The 17101-nt window shown below is 40.8% G+C and overlaps 1 protein-coding gene across 1 annotated transcript in view; it reads right to left on the reverse strand.

Moving 5' to 3' along the window:
* Positions 1-11248: 11248 nt before the first annotated feature.
* col21a1 (collagen, type XXI, alpha 1) overlaps positions 11249-17101 on the reverse strand; it is a 474425-nt gene continuing 468572 nt past the window's right edge. The window contains exon 29 of the mRNA XM_087979161.1: positions 11249-12992. Within this exon, the coding sequence (XP_087835287.1) occupies positions 12805-12992 (188 nt within the window). The 3' untranslated portion in view covers positions 11249-12804. The remainder of the gene's footprint in view (positions 12993-17101) is intronic.

Raw genomic sequence — 17101 nt, forward strand, 5'->3', positions numbered from 1 at the left:
CAGCAACACATTTTCAGCTCTGATCTCCAGCATCTGCAAACCTCACTTTCTCCTATAACCTGGTGTAGTGTGACTTCTGACTTTGTCCACCTCAGTCCAACAACAGCACCTCCACATCACAGATATGATATGATACTCTTCTGGGACTTTAACTCAGACTTTCCAGATCAAAGTTAGAGAAGCTACCGTTATATCATCAAACCCCACTGTTGACTGAGATTGATTCTTGTGATTAACTCAATTATTACATCATATGAGTAAGAAAATGGAAGAAAATTAAATGGGTTTTTTCAATGTATTAATTAAAATAGATTAATTTAGTTCAACCAACGTAAAATGTTTTCCCAAAAATTAACTTTCTAAAGTGGTTGATATGTTTTTGATTTTGTAAGTTTTCAGGGTTGTGCATACACAACCTGACTGACTTTCTTAAAAATGCTTTTCTGGCTCTCCTTTGGCAAGCTGAAACATATTAACTAGAACTGGATCAATTCCTAACTCCACAAAGAGCAATGAAATATGGTTTGGAATAGAAAAAAGATCTTCAAGAAGCTCAAGTCAGATCACACATTAAAAACTGAATGATCAAGTGAGCTTGACAATGCTTTCTTAGTCTTAAATTATTATGTTCTTGTATTTGGATGGATGTACATGCTTAATGTTCCATAATTCTTTCACTCGGTAAATCTTCTATTTCAGTTTAATATGATTCATTTTCAGAACATTGCTAGTAGCAATTCAGAAGGAATTATAGTGTCACATTGATGAGAGAGACTTGCTGCATTCCGAGGATAGGATTTTGAGCACATTTTGTCAGCTTGAGAAATAGCCTACTAGAATATCATCGTAATAATGGAAACATAGGGTACAATCAATCATTTCTGGGATCCCATGAGACACAATGTTTTCTGAAGGGCACTTCTTTTATAATAGTTTAATCTTTCAGACTTAAAAGGGAATGTCATAAATAAATAAAGTAATAGTCAGAATGTCACTTAGGACCAAGATGAGGAGAATTTCTTTGAATCAGAGGATTGTGAATTGTTAGAGTTTTGTACAACACATTTCAGTCTTTAAATCTATCAAAGGTGCAGAGCGATAGATTTCTGATTCCCAATAGAATAAATGATTATAGGGATAGTGTTGGTAAAAGGCATTGAAGTGCTTGATCAGCCATGGTTACGTTGAATGGTGGGGAAGTCTTGATGAGCTGAATGGCCTATTTGTGTTCTTATGTTTCTATGTCATGATTTTCTTCAGGTTTGGATCAAATTAACAATTTCTACAATCAAGTTATCTTTTGATTTGGAAATCTAATTAATCTCCTTTCTAGAGTATTGACCACTCATGGTGATCAGCATTTTTGCTAATGTTTCTTCTGCGTAAATCTTAGGAAATGGAAGTCAATGCTGCGAACAATGTCAACATGCCAATTTTCATGTGTGGATGCTGGGAATAGCTGACAGAATGTTAGAGGGAATTTTAGTGGTGTTGTCGAGACTTGCATGTTTTAATAGCGATTAAGATTCAGGTGGACCTACTTGTGGACCTATTGGTACAAACCTATTGAGTCTGATTTGCTTGAATGACTATGTCCAAATCCCTGAACTAATGCTGGTATATGCCCTTGACTTACTGTGCTGGTACCCACTGACTGAAGATAATCCCCTTGCCTGAGGACAATTTACTTTAGTCTTGAGGTATACCCATTTCCATAAAAGCAGCCAGCACATGGTTCAGGTATGACATTGATATGGCAAGATGCATGCCCACCCAAGTTGACTGATCACTGCTGCCAACCATAATAACCTGCCTGGTTTTGTGTCTGTGCTAAACAGCACAGCACAACAGGAGTACCATCAGCCTGTCAGTTCTGAAAGAATGGCAAAGCGCAAGTAGAGGGAAAATGAGTGACAGTTAAGAAAGCAAGCAGAGTTTTGAAGTGCATCCTGCTCTAATCCATGAAATAAGGGCTCTATCCTGTGCACAAAGTGGACTGGCAGCAAAATAACAACACAAGGTGTCAGTGTGCTACAAAGTGCAGCGTTGAAGTGAATAACTGTATTTTAAATGGGTCAGTGATATGCCATGATGATGTGGAGAGGCTGGTGCATACCCGGTGCAAACCCCTGTGGATTGGGTGTGCAAACAGTCACTGTCCACGGAGTACAACCTGGGGTATTTCCAAACTGGAGGTGCAGAGGAACAAGTGGTGAGCTGGATACACCAGGTACCTGCTTTGACTTTCATTTCAGGAATCCTTGCCATCTAGTTTATCTTTACTGTGGGGAAAATACCAAACTGCGTATAAATACTTTAAAAAATAATCTAATGTAAATACATCCAAATATACCTCTCACTGCTCACCAGTGAGGTTCTTGTCTCAGTGTTCAACACTCCAGTGAAAATCAGGCTTTTTCTTCTCAATGTTGAAAATCTAATTTTTGCAGTCTTGCCAAATTTTACCAACTGACACACTGTTGCACTGAGGATATTCAATAAAGAATGCAGTCAAGGAGTTTTCTGGGAAGATAAGGTTTTCTTCTGGTGGGAAGTCTGGGCAAGATAGTTTTGAGCACAGAAGTGTAAGAGAGCTTCTCTTGATTTCATAAGGAAAACTATGCATAACCTGCCAGGAGTTGGTCCTCTTTCAATTCCAGTAATCCTCACTGGGTGGTAAGGCATCAAACCAAACCACTTGGCTTCTGTCAACACGCAACATCCAAGCTGCAGAATTTTCCATTCCCCCTTGCTAAAATTTCGCTCTGTCAGTATAATTTACAGAAAATCATTTTAATGTGGATGGGTTAGAAATTTATATTGACAGCTGAAATCTTGCAGTTAAATTTCAGGCTTGAGAATTTAGACTTCCAAATATCAAAATTTAAGCCCTTCCATTCTCCCTGTCCTCAGCCTTATTATCCAACTACCTAATCTATTTATAGTCATGATATCCAATTTATTAGAGAAGACTATGACCTTGGCAGAGATTATAAGAATAAAATCCTTTGTTTTACAGCCCCAAGTATGCTATGGAAGGATTTATCATAAGACGTCTTTAATATTCAATATCCTTCTCAAGATTTCAGAATCGGGAATTTGATGAAGGGCTTATGCCCAAAATGTTGATTTTCCTGTTCCTCGGATGCTGCCTGACCAGCTGTGCTTTTCCAGCATCACAGTCTTGATTCTAATCTCCAGCATCTGCAGTCCTCAGTTTCTCTGAAGATTTATTAGAAACTAATTCTGAGGGTTGAATTTTCCCATAATTTGGCTAAGTTAGAGGGTTTCCCTCCATGAGCTGCAGTGAGTTTTCTTGTGCAATGTTATGCTGTTCACCTAATCACCTCTACACTATGCCTCCACAGTGCTGCTCTTTGCACTCGGCAGTGGTGGAAGAAGTTGCTGCTTCTGCTGGGACCTTCCAGTATTCCCACTAACAGCAGCAGTTGCGCAGCATTTCAAATGCTGCAAGCCAGCAATGGCCTTTCATAATTTCACTATGGGAAGAATTGTCCTGGAGATGGCTGATAAAGGCAGTTTAGCACCATACTTTGCTGAGAGTGATTTGAAGGTGCTGGTTGAGTGTGGGGAACCACCTCAAACCTCCATGTTCCTTTCTGCCTTTCACTCCTTGTTAACCTCTTTTGATTTGAGCCTCCCCACTTTTCCATTCAAACATTTTATAAAAACTTTGATATCACCATTTCACTCCTGAACCCTAGGTCTACACCTTAGTCATGCAATTGTCATGGTGCATCCCCCAACTATGCCCTTACAATACCCCATTACCTCCGGTGCTTTATTATTTCTCATCCTAATTATTATCCCTTCTTCATAGCCCTGCTGCCAATTACCACAACTGACTTCCCCATTACCTTCACCAGAGCAGGGACCTCTAATAGTCTCCCTTGACATTCAGTGAACAGATCCCCAATGATTGAACTCCCCACGTGCCCACCCCAACTCCTCCCCTCCCTGACTGACTTGAAACAACAGTCTTGATTGTTAATTGAACAGGCCCCTTCCTGATATCTGCACAGCTCCTCAACTGATCTACCATAATTCCCAGACTAATCACACTGAACCTGTGGACTCTCTGGACTGTAATGAAATGGAACCTCTCACTCTGAATGCCCCAAGTGACCAAGTAACTGTGTCCAAGCCCCTGGACTAAAATTAATTGATGCCCTTGATTTACTGTACTGGTATCACTGACTGAGGATAGTTTTCCTTCACTTTACTGAGTATCTACTCCTCTTAGACTTTCAGACGTGGCCAGTTAGTGGTAATTCAGTCTGCTTGCCAAGTAAGCTGCTGGCACATGCTGAAAGTGTGACAGTGATGTAGCATGGTGCTGTATACAATCATGTCTGTCCCCTTGACAGATAATTGTTGACACACAAGGGAAGTTACATGACTTTCTGTCTGTGCTAAATGGCAAGGCAAGACAGAATTGCTGTGAGCTTTAAAGTTCTGATGAGGCAGCAATGCACAAAAAAACAAGGCAGAGCTGCTGTGAGCATCCAAGTAAGTGCAAACTGAGGAAGCTAAGAGCCCTGAGATGTACCCTGCTGCAATGGACAAGGTGTGTACCTGTCCTTGATACAAAGCAGCCTGGCAGCAGTGTTGTAATGGAAGTAGCTGGTAAGCTCCAAAGTGTATCACTGAAGCGGCGAATTGCATTATAAGTGACTCAGAGATGTGCGATCATGATGGTAGTTCAATGTGAACCTTTGTAAACAGTGGGTCGAGGCAGTCACAGTCTAAGATATTGGGGCATACAGGCCAAGATGGACACGCCCAGAAGACACCAGCAAGTTGTAGTCACCAGACACCTGCTCAGACTTTCATGTTAGGAATCAATACTATCTAGTTTCCCTCAGATACCTGGAAAATAACAATTTACAATAAATGAAGAGACATTAGGTAATAATGAGATTTTAATGCTTGCAATTAGGCTACTTGCTGCTCACTAACTAGATTTTCATTAAATCACTCTTATCTAAAGAGATGGCAGACCACTTGAGTAAGTATTCTGGTTCTGTCTTCCCAAAGTAGGACACAAAGAATATCCCAAAAGTGCTTGGGAACATGAGGTCTGGTTAGGGGTAGTAACCGAAGTATTATTAGGGGAATGGGCCAACTGAGTCCATCAACTTGAGTATGACTGACATTAAGTTGAATTTGGATATCCCTGTACACAAGTCATTGAAAGTAAATATGCAGGTGCAGCAGGCAATGAAGAAGGCAAATGGTATGCTGCCCTCAGTAGCAAGAATACTATCTAGTATACAGGAGCGGGGATGACTTCCTGCAATTGTACAGGGCCTTGGTGAGATCACAGCTGTGTGCAGTTTTGGTCTCCTTACCTGAGGAAGAGTATTCCGTCTATGGAGGGAGTGCATCAAAGGTTTACCAGACTTATTCCTGAGATATTAAGACTGACATATAAAGAGAGAATGGATCAGTTAGTGCATATTTACTGGAGCTCAAAAGAATGAGGGGGAGTCTCAAAGAAACCAATAAACTTCTAACAGGCCTAGACAGGATAAACACAGGAAGGATGTCTGGGAAGTCCAGAACTAGGGTCTCAGTCCAAGGATACGGGGCAGGCCATTTAGAACTGATATGAGAAATTTTTTCAACCAGGGAATAGTGAGTCTTTAAGAAGGAGTTAGATCTAATTCATAAGGCTCATGGGATTAAAGGATATGGGGAGAAACGGGGAAAAGATGCTGAGTTGGATGATCAGCCATGACCATATTGAATGGCAGAGTTGGCTCAGAGAGCTGAATGGTCTACTCCTACTCTCATTTTCTATGCAACCATTAAAACCTTATGTGCAAACTAAAAAAAAAATTCTTGATTTCGAGAATCTAATTTTTCCATTTATACTGCATTTTCTCTACAGTCTTGCCATTACTCATATTTTTCAGGCACTGGTAAAATTCACAGTGATCACGGTGACAGAAGTACCCCTGAACAAGTATGTAGTTTGATGCATTGAATCATTGAATTATACAGTATAGAAACAGAGGTAAAAACAATGACTGCAGATGCTGGAAACCAGATTCTGGATTAGTGGTGCTGGAAGAGCACAGCAATTCAGGCAGCATCCAAGGAGCTTCGAAATCGACGTTTTGGGCAAAAGCCCTTCATCAGGAATAAAGGCAGTGAGCCTAAAGCGTGGAGAGATAAGCTAGAGGAGGGTGGGGGTGGGGAGAAAGTAGCATAGAGTACAATGGGTGAGTGGGGGAGGGGATGAAGGTGATAGGTCAGGGAGGAGAGGGTGGAGTGGATAGGTGGAAAAGGAAATAGGCAGGTAGGACAAGTCATGGGGACAGTGCTGAGCTGGAAGTTTAGAACTAGGGTGAGGTGAGGGAAGGGGAAATGAGGAAACTGTTAGTTTCCTCATTTCCCCTTCCCTCACCTCACCCTAGTTCTAAACTTCCAGCTCAGCACTGTCCCCATGACTTGTCCGGACTTGTCCTACCTGCCTATCTCCTTTTCCACCTATCCACTCCACCCTCTCCTCCCTGACCTATCACCTTCATCCCCTTCCCCACTCACCCATTGTACTCTATGCTACTTTCTCCCCACCCCCACCCTCCTCTAGCTTATCTCTCCACGCTTCAGGCTCTCTGCCTTTATTCCTGATGAGGGGCTTTTGCCTGAAATGTCGATTTCGAAGCTCCTTGGATGCTGCCTGAACTGCTGTGCTCTTCCAGCACCACTAATCCAGTATAGAAACAGGCCCAGTGGTCCATCGCCTACCATGCTCTGGCATTTTTTAAAAATTTCTAAACCACTTGCTTCTCCCCTTAACTGTATGCCCTCTGGTCTTAGACACATCTGCCACGGGGAAGAGATTCTCATGATAAACTCTGTGCCTCTCATAATTTTGTATACCTCACTCAGGGATCTCTGCGGCCTCCTCAGTTCCAAGGAAAACAAACCCAGCTTTTTTCAACCTTGGCAACATCCTGGTGGATCTCCTCTGCACTCTCTCCAGTACAATTATATCCTTCTGATAGTGTGGCGAGGAGAACTAAATACAATATTCTATCTGTGGCCTACTCAATGCTTTAGAAAGTTCTAACAAGACTTCTTTGCTTCTATATTCTACTTCCTGCTTAATGAAGGCAAGCATCCAGTAAAACTGTCCACCTGTGCTGACACCTTGAGGGATCTGTGGATTTGTGTCACAAATTTTGTTCTTCAGTACTCCCCAGGAACCTTCCATCCATTATGCATATCTGTGGGCGGCACGGTGGCACAGTGGTTAGCACTGCTGCTTCGCAGCGCCAGAGACCCGGGTTCAATTCCCGCCTCAGGCGACTGACTGTGTGGAGTTTGCACATTCTCCCCGTGTCTGCGTGGGTTTCCTCCGGGTGCTCCGGTTTCCTCCCACAGTCCAAAGATGTGCAGGTCAGGTGAATTGGCCATGTTAAATTGTCCGTAGTGTTAGGTAAGGGGTAAATGTAGGGGTATGGGTGGGTTGCGCTTCGGCGGGTCGGTGTGGACTTGTTGGGCCGAAGGGCCTGTTTCCACACTGTAAAGTAATCTAATCTAATCTAAAGTCTCTAATTAGACCTCCCAAAATTAGAGTCAAAGAGATATAAAGCAGGGAAACAGACCCTTCGGTCCAACTCGTCCATGCCAACCATATATCCCAAACCAATCTATTCCCACCTGCCAGTACCCGGCCCATATCCCTCCAAATTCTTCCTATTCATATACCCATCCAGATGCCTTTTAAATGTGGCAATTGTCCGGCCTCCACCACTTCCTCTGGCAGCCCATTCCACACATGCACCAACCTGTGCATGAAAAAGTTACCCTTTAGGTCTCTTTGATATTTTTCTCCTCTCACCCTAAACCTATGCCCTCGAGTTCTGGACTCCCCACCTCAGGGAAAAGACCTTGTCTAATTATCCTATCCATGCCCCCCATGATTTTATAAACCTCTATAAGGTCACCTCTCAGCCTCCGACGCTCCAGGGAAAACAGCCCTAGCCTATTTAACCTCATCCCATAGCTCAAATACTCCAACCCTGGCAACTTCCTTCAAGTTTCACAAAATCCTTCCAATAGGAAGGATAACAGAACTGCATGCAATATGCCAAAAGTGGCCTAACCAATGTCCTGTACAGCCTCAACATGACCTCCCAACTCCTGTACTCAATACTCTGACCAATAAAGGAAAGCATATCAAATGCTACCTTCATTATCCTATCTACCTGTGACTCAACTTTCGAGGAGCTATGAACCTGCATGCCAAGGTCTCTTTGTTCAGCAACACTCCCTAGGATCTTACCATTAAGTGTATAAGTCCTGCTAAGATTTGCTTTTCCAAAATGCAGCACCTTGCATTTACTTAAATTAAACTCCGTCTGCCACTCCTCAGCCCATTGGCCCATCTGGTCAAGATCCCGTTGTAATCTGAGGTAACCTTCTTCGCTGACCACTACATCTCCAATTTTGGTGTCATCTGCAAACTTACTAACTATACCTCTTAAGCTCACATCCAAATCATTTATGTAAATGACAAAAATTAGAGGATCCAGCACCGATCCTTGTGGCACTCCACTGGTCACAGGCCTCCAGTCTGAAAAAACAACCCTCCACCATTGTGGGACTTTGTCAAATGCTTACTAAGTCCATGTAAACTAGATCAACTGCACTAGCCTCAACAATACATTTAGTTAGCTTTTCGATAAACCCAATTGAATTAGAACCAGAGTCCATAGGGTGGCAGCAGGCCATTAAGCCCCTTGACACCGATCCTCCAAAGAGCATCGCACCCAGACACACACCCTCCCCACCCTATCCTAGATTTCCCATGCTAATCCACCCCCTAGCCTGCACATCTTTGGACTATGGAAGAAACTGCAACACAATAGGAAACCCATCGAGACTTGAGGAGAATCTGCAAACTCAACACATACTGTCACAAAGGTGGCATCAAACCTGGGCCCCGGCACTGTGAGGCATCAATGCTAACCATTGAGCCACCATATTAGAGGATCTCCCTCTAACATATTTGCACTGACTATCCCTGATCAATCCCTGCTTTTCCAAGTATTGATTAATCTTGTTGTTCACAATTTTTTTCAAACATTTCCCGATCGCTGACGTAGTACTGACTGGTCTGTAATTATCCGGTCTCTCCCTGCTACACTTCCTGAACAAAGGAATTCCGTTAGCCAACACCATCCATCTGGCACTTTGCCCACAGCCCACGAAGTATTAAGAATATCTGCCAGGGCCCCAGCAATCTTCTTCATTGCCTCCTGTAGCAGCTTGGGGATATATCTCATCAGGCCGTGGGGATTTATTCATCCTTGTGCCCACTAAAACATCTAATGCCTCCTCCTTATTAATCTTAATGTGCTCTACAATCTCATCATCCTAACTGATATCAATGTCCATAATGTCATTCTCCTCTGTGAGTACTTATAAAAAGGCCTTGTAGTTTTCCTAAGTATTTTGTGACTCCTCCTTTTGCCCTTCTAATGTTCTTTTTAGGCAATCTCCTAAACTCTTTATACTTTCGAATGGCCTTCCGTGTGTTTAATGTGCTGGTTACCCTTACCTTTCACCCTCAGAGGAACATGCTGGCTCTGAGTTCTCATTATACTACTTATATAAGATTCCCACCTTCCAAATATAGACTCACTTGCAAGAAACTGCTCCCAGTCTACATTTGCCAGATAGTGACCTAGGGTTGAATTTTACTAAAAGATGAATTTATCAATTGCAGGGAGTTTCATGGAGGCTTTCTGACTGTGAGCTCTAGTACGTTATCTCGCACATGCCTTTGCTGCTTGCCTTATTAGTTATGCATCACATCTCCATGGTGCCGCCTCAGGCTATCATGAGCTCACCAATGGCAGAACCATACACTTTTGCCAAACCTACTGAGATTTTTAGAATTAGACTATATTTGAAGCAAAGCCATGTGTTATGAGCTAGAAATCAAGCCCTACTTTTCCCACTGTAGTTAATGTTTTTATTAAGTGTCCAATGCTCTCCAATTTACCCAATCTGCAGACTCAGGTTGACAGAAAGCAGTACTGAACCAGAACATTTTTTATTCACTCAAGATATGTGGGTTTTGTTGGCTGGGTCAGCATTTATAGCCCACCCCTAGTTGCCATTGAGAAGGTGGTAATGAGCTGCTTGTTCAGTTCATTTGGTGTAGGGATACCCAAAATGCCCTTAGGGAGAGAGTTCCAGAATTTTAACCCAGCAACACTGAAGGTAAGATACCAGATTTCTCAATCTGAATGATGAGTTTCTTGGAGGGGAACCTGCAGGTAGTATTCCCATACATCTGCTGCCTTTCTCTTTCTAGATGGTAGTAGTTGTAGGTTTGGAAGGAGGCTTGGAGTGCATCTTTTAAATAGTACACATTGGTGTTACAGAACATCAGTAGTGGAGGGTACGAATGCTTGTGGATGTAATGCCAATCAAGTCAACTTTGTCCTGGATGGTGTCAAACTATTTGAATGTTGTTGGAGTTGCTATCATCTAGGCAAATGGGGAGTACACCATCACACTCCTGACTCGTGTCTTGTAGATGGCAGACAAGCTTTGAGAAGTCAGGAGTTTAGTTATTCTCTGCAGGTTTCCTAGCCTCTGACCTGCTGGTGTAGCCACAATATTTATATAAAGTCATAGAGTTATACAGCATGGAAACAGACCCTTTCATCCAATTCATCCACGCCAACCAGACATCCCAATCTGACCTGGTCCCATTTGCCAGCATTTGACCCGAATCCCTCTAAACCCTTCCCAGACATATATCCATCCAGATGTCCTTTAAATGTTATAATTGTACCAGCCTGCACCACTTCGTTTGGCAGCTCGTTCCAAATATGCAGCATCCTCAGTGTGAAGGTGTTACCCTTCAGATCCTTTTTAAATCTTTCCCCTCTCACCTTAAACCTATGTCCTCTAGTTTTGGACTCCCCCACCCTAGGAAAAAGACCTTGGCTATTTACCGTATTCATGCCCCTCGTGATTTCATGAACCTCTATAAGGTCAGTGCTCAGTCTCCAGCGATCCAGGGAAAAAAGCCCTCTTAGGCCATTTCAGAGGGCAGTTAGGGATGGGCAATAAATACTGGTTTAACTAGTGACACCCTGAACCTGTGACTGAATAAAAAACAAAACAATCTGCCATATTTGGCAGCTTCAGCCATTGAGATGCTCAAGAATGAGTAAAAATAATACAACGATAATTTTACTGATACTTGTTTTTTATTTCCATATTTTTTAAAAGCAAGAATACAGCTATTCCTAGGTATTCCAATAAACATTAATTAAACTGTTGTAAAACTTTCTGGTGGTCAGCAGAGGACAAAAATGTTTTCCATTGTAATTTTCAAGCATCCATGTTCATTGATAATACATTGCAGCGTGAATTTAGTTCCCATTGTTCGTGAAAATGATAAATTTACAGATGCATTTGTTGCAAACTGAGATGCCTGGACCATTAATTATAATCCTGTACCCTATGGAAAACTACCATAGAAACAAATGATACATGGGCTTATGTTAAGGTAGAAAAACTATTTTTGTAGTTTTGTTTAACCAAATCATAGACTAATATTTATTGTTCACCAACTCAGTTGCAATGGTGGAACCACTTCTCTCCAAGAAAGTTTCTTGGCAGAAGTTCCATAGTAACAGTACCAGCATACAAAATCACGATAAATACAATAAATTTTAAACATTAATAAAGCAGTTGAATTAAACTAAATCCTAGTAGAACTGTATTTTGATGTTTAGTTTCAAACCCTACAAAATTAATTTTTAGTAAGGCTTACAAAAGCACAGAAAACAGCAAATAAAGACAAGGCAAATGAGGGAAATTTTCAAAGCAGAAGATGGCATTATTTGACATTACATTTTTAGAAGCCACTTAAGCATTAATTGCAAGTGAAAATAATTAAATTGTGATTGCATTAAGCTAAAAGAATCGCTTGGTGATACAGAACCTAAACATTGCTGAAAAGACAGACATGTCACTGAAGCTTTTCATCTTGCATTTATCAAGTCAAAAGTTTTATATGATCACAACAATTTACATCACGGGGAAAAAAAGGATATTGATTAGCAAATAGGCTTTGATGGCAATGCCTTGGCCAAATAGAATCAACTTACCAACTAATCACCAGCTTTTTCACCTCTTGCATCAATTGTTGTGATTGTTTCAGATTTAACCTTTGTCCCAATGAACGCAAGGTGAAAATTTGGCAATGTAATATCTTTTCTGTTTTTAGTAAATATCTCAGACAGAGGACATAGACAACTTTGTTAAGAAGTTATAGACTTCATTCTTTATAATTGTTGATATCTGTTGCCGTATTAAGTTAATGGATTCAACTTTTAAAAATATACAAATAGTGCAGTACATCACACTAAAGAAGTGACCAAGATTAAAAAGAAAACAACACATACTCATGTCTCAAACAAGGTTGTACAGCAAACTCAATAATATATGTTACAATATCTGACCTCTCCATCTTTAAGCATAGCATTAAATAACAAATACAAACAATATAAATGAAACAAAAAGTAGAGTAAGAGCTTGGATTGTATATGTAGATAAAGACCTCTAATAAGCAGTCTTAGAATGCCTAATTAAAAATTGTTTGACATAGCAGAACATGGGTACACTCATGTAAATTATCCTGAGATTTCTTTTAGGATTTTAAAAATAATAAGCACCAGACTTAGTAATATCATAAACTCACTCCAAGTCCATTCATCCAATATGGTTGATGATCCAGCTTCAATAGTTTGGTCCTTTCCTAAAGGGATCTCTTCCTCCAATTGTTCCATAGCATAGAGATGGATGACATGTTCCAGGTGGACCAGGAGGCCCAGGCCTCCCTGATTTTCCAGGATTTCCAGCATTTCCAGGTGCACCAGGCTTTCCTGGGTATCCTTCTTTACTAACTCCAGGTAAGCCCATAGATCCTGAATAAAATGAAGGATAATTTAGGATTGCTCCACCAAACAACATTATTCATGGGGTAGAAATGTCTATTTTAATGTTGTAAGTATGTATGTTCTGATGATTATCAATTATTTTCATGTATTTAGATTGGCTGCCACATTGCCTACTGCAGATGTTCCACCTTAAACCTGACACTAATTCAAACAAAGTTATAAAAATATTCCTTTCTAATTTATTTACAATTTCACTTGAAATGCCTATGCATAAACCTTCTTAGAAAGTTTATAACATTTATAACACTGGTTAACATGATTTCTTTTCAAACTGAAAGGTCATTTATAAGTTGCTTTTGAGCAACTCATGTGGAAGTTGCGAATATGGAAATAATAAAGACTTTCTGTCAGTTTACTGCACTCTGAATTGGAGATAATTGTACTAATGTATATATTCATTAATTAATTAATTTTACAATTTTATATTGGTTGAATATAATTTTTATATCATCTTGCATTTCTGCTTTATTACAACTCCTCGAATACGTTTTTTGTTTGTCTCAGCGGTTGTAAGAAAAAGGACTTCAGCAAGGCGTTTGACAATGTTCCGCATGTTAGACTAGTTAGCAAGGCTAGATCACATGAAATCCAGGGAGAGCCAGCTTTTTGGATTCAAAATTGCCTTGAAGGTAGCAGATAGAGGGGAGTGGTGGAGGGTTGGTTTTTAGACTTGAGGCCTGTGACCTGTGGTGTGCTGCAAGGATCAATGCTGGGTCCACTGCTTTTTGTCATTTATATAAATGATCTGGATGTGATAGAAGGAGGTATTGTCAAGTTTGCGGATGACACCAAAGTTGGTAGTGTAGTGGACACTGAAGAAGTTTGTCTCAGAGTACAAATAGGCTGATGGGTTGAGGAATGGCAGATGGAGTATAATTTAGGTAAATGTGAAGTGTTGCATTTTGATAAGGTAAATCAGAGCAGGGCTAATACATTTAATGGTAGGGTGCTGAGGAGAGTTGCCAGACAAAGAGACCTTGGGGTGCAGGTTGATTGTTCCTCGAAAAAGGAGTTGCAGGTAGGCAGGGTAATGAAGAAGACTTTGGTACACTTGCCTTTATTGGTCAGTGCACTTTTGGAATACTGCATTTAATTTTGATACCCCTGCGATAGGAAAGAAGATGCAAAACTTGAAAGTGTTCAGAAAAGGTTTACAGGAATGTAGCCAGGATTGGAGGGTTTGAGCTATAGGGAGAGACTGAATAGGGTGGGGCTATTTTTCCTGGAACGTCAGAAGCCGAGGGGATTATAAAATGATAAGGGGCATAGATAGGGTGAATAACTAAGGCCTTTTTCCCAGCATAGGGAAGTTCAAAATTAGAGGGCATAGGTTTAAGCTGAGGTGGGAAAGATTTAAAAGGGACCTAAGGGGCAGCTTTTTCACACAAAGGATGGTGCCAGTATGGAATGAGTTTCCAGAGGATGTGGCGACTGGATGGGTACACGAATAGGTAAGTGTTAGACATCTATGGGCCAAATGTTGGAAAATGGGACAAGATTAACTTAGGATATTCATTTGCAAGGACAAGTTGGACCGAAGAGCCTGTTCCTTTACTGTACAATCCCATGACTCTATGTCTAGACCAAAGAGAGTATAAGAACAGTTTTACCACTTAATTACATAATGAAAAGCCAATGCCACAGATTGGTTAACCACATTAGTTATTAGCCACATACAGGCACAAATCCATATTATTACCAGATAGAGCCAGTTTCTTCAATCATATTGTGTTTTATGTATTTGGATAAATGAAATACGATACTCATCCTATGACTGCAACAAATATCAGTAAGGAGGAAAATCCTGTATAAGTTGAGTTTAGGTTGGCAGGTTTGCAATTATAGTGATAAATTCCATCTGTACACTACATAAATAACTGTAATTATGGCTCTAAATAATGAAATATTTTGAAAAGTGGATTTATCATTTTTATATCAATGGCAACTCCGCTGTAAGTTAAATAAGCAAAGAATATAAAATGTGGGATCACTACTTAGTATGTTTGAAACTTGTCTACATAGCCATAGACCATATACTTCATGATACATCATATTAAATTTGAATAAATATCAGAAATAAAAAATACTAGAAGCAAAGTATAAATCAACTTTAACTTTTCAACTTCTTTAATTCACTTGTGGGACATGGGTGTCATTAGCTGACCAGTATTTAATACTCATCACTAGTTGCCCTTGAGAAGGTAGTTTTGAGCCGCCTTCTTGAACCAGTGCAGCCCACTTTGTGTAGGTTGACTCATGATACCCTTCGGGAGGAAATTTCGGGTGGAAGTAGCAATATATTTCCAAGTCAGAATGGTCGGTAGCGTTGAGGAGAACTTTTGTAGGTGGTGGTGTTCTCATGTCCTTGTTCTTCTACATGGAAGCGGTCATGGGTTTGGAAGGTGCTGTCAAAGGAGTTTTGGTGAATTTCTGCTGTTCCTTATCATCAGTAGTTGAAAGCTGGTATGCTTGTGGATATGGTGCCAATCAAGCTTTCTGGTTTGTCCTGGATTGTATTAAGTTTCTTGAGGGGTAGATGGAGCTGCATCCATCCAGGCAAGTGGGTGACAACTCCTGACTTATGCTTTAGAGATGGTGAACAGGCTTTGGGGAGTCAGGAAGTCAGTCACTTGCCACAGTAATCCTTGTTTCTGACCTGCTCTTGTGGATACTGTGTTTATGTGGTACGTTCAGTTGAGATTCTGGCAATGGTAATCTCCAGGATGTTCACAGTGCAGGATTCAGTGCTGATAACACTGCTGAATGTTGAGGGGTGGTGCTAAGATTGTCTCTTAGGGAAAGTGGTCATTACCTGGCATTTGTGTGGCCAAATATTACTTTATACATGCCAGTCCAATCCTGTTTTCCAGATTTTGTTGCATTTAAATATAGACTGCTTCAGTATCTGGGCAGTTGTGATGGTGTTGACCATTATGCAAATATCTGCAAACATCCCCACTTCTAACCTTATGAAGGAGAGAAGTTCATTGATGAACCAGCTGAAGATGGTTGAACCTAGCACACTTTCATGAGGAACCCCTGCAAACGTTCTGGAGTTGAGACTGACTGACCTCTAACAACCACAACTATCTTCTGTTGTGTCAGGTACGACTCCAACAAGTGGAGAGGTTGTCCTTGATTCCCATTGATTCCCGTTTTGCTCGGGCTTGTGAATTCAAAACTTGGGTGCCAAGAACAATAATTGGTTTTCTGGATTAAGAATCTTGCGATAATACCACTGGGCCAAGACCTCTCCTAAATATATGTTGTTCACATTAACGAAAAGCCATGATGTAGTACAGATTATCTATCCTTACTGATGCCTGTGGGATTTCAGTATCATAATGCTCTGTCCAAACAGCCACACTTGTGTAGACTACATTCTACATGCCTGATTGTTTCCAAGCCCTTTAGAGGATATTGTCATGGTGATGATTGACATGACTTGTGTGTAAGTGCATTGTCGCTGCTTTTCACTGCTCCTTCTTTACAATGACTTCTCTCTAAATCTCTATTGGCATTTTACGTGCAAAGACCATAATATCAATGCAAATAGCACACCCAACACCTACCCTAGTCCATCCAAAGGGCAACATACTTCTACTTGTGCATTTGCTGCTGTGTTGTATCCCAAACAGGAATGTTGACCTAACTTGTGTATATATATCTGAATTTTGTTTCCATTAGAATAACTTGGTGAGAGAATAATTACCTCCTTCAAATTATGATTCCCATTCATATACCACATTCCTAGCAGTTTTATTACATCTATTTTCTATTCACATCTACATAAATATCATGAATGGGTTCTGGATACTTTGGACAGATGAGAACTGGAAACCATACCAGTGTAAACTAATGAACAGAGGAATAGGCTGGGATTATACTGAGCACTAGATATTGTGACAGGTGACATCAGGAGCGATTAATACTCCATCCATTCCAGCAAGAAAGCTCATTAGATCAAGAACCAATTAGCTACTTAGAGTTGTGCACACAAAACAGACTCTTCGGTCCAACTCGTCCATGCCAACTAAATTAATCTAGTCCCATTTGCCAGCATTTGGCCTATATTC

The sequence above is a fragment of the Chiloscyllium plagiosum genome, unplaced genomic scaffold (assembly GCF_037043375.1).
Source record: "Chiloscyllium plagiosum isolate Xiang-an unplaced genomic scaffold, Cpla_swu_hap1 HiC_scaffold_3, whole genome shotgun sequence".
Taxonomy (NCBI): Eukaryota; Metazoa; Chordata; class Chondrichthyes; order Orectolobiformes; family Hemiscylliidae; genus Chiloscyllium; species Chiloscyllium plagiosum.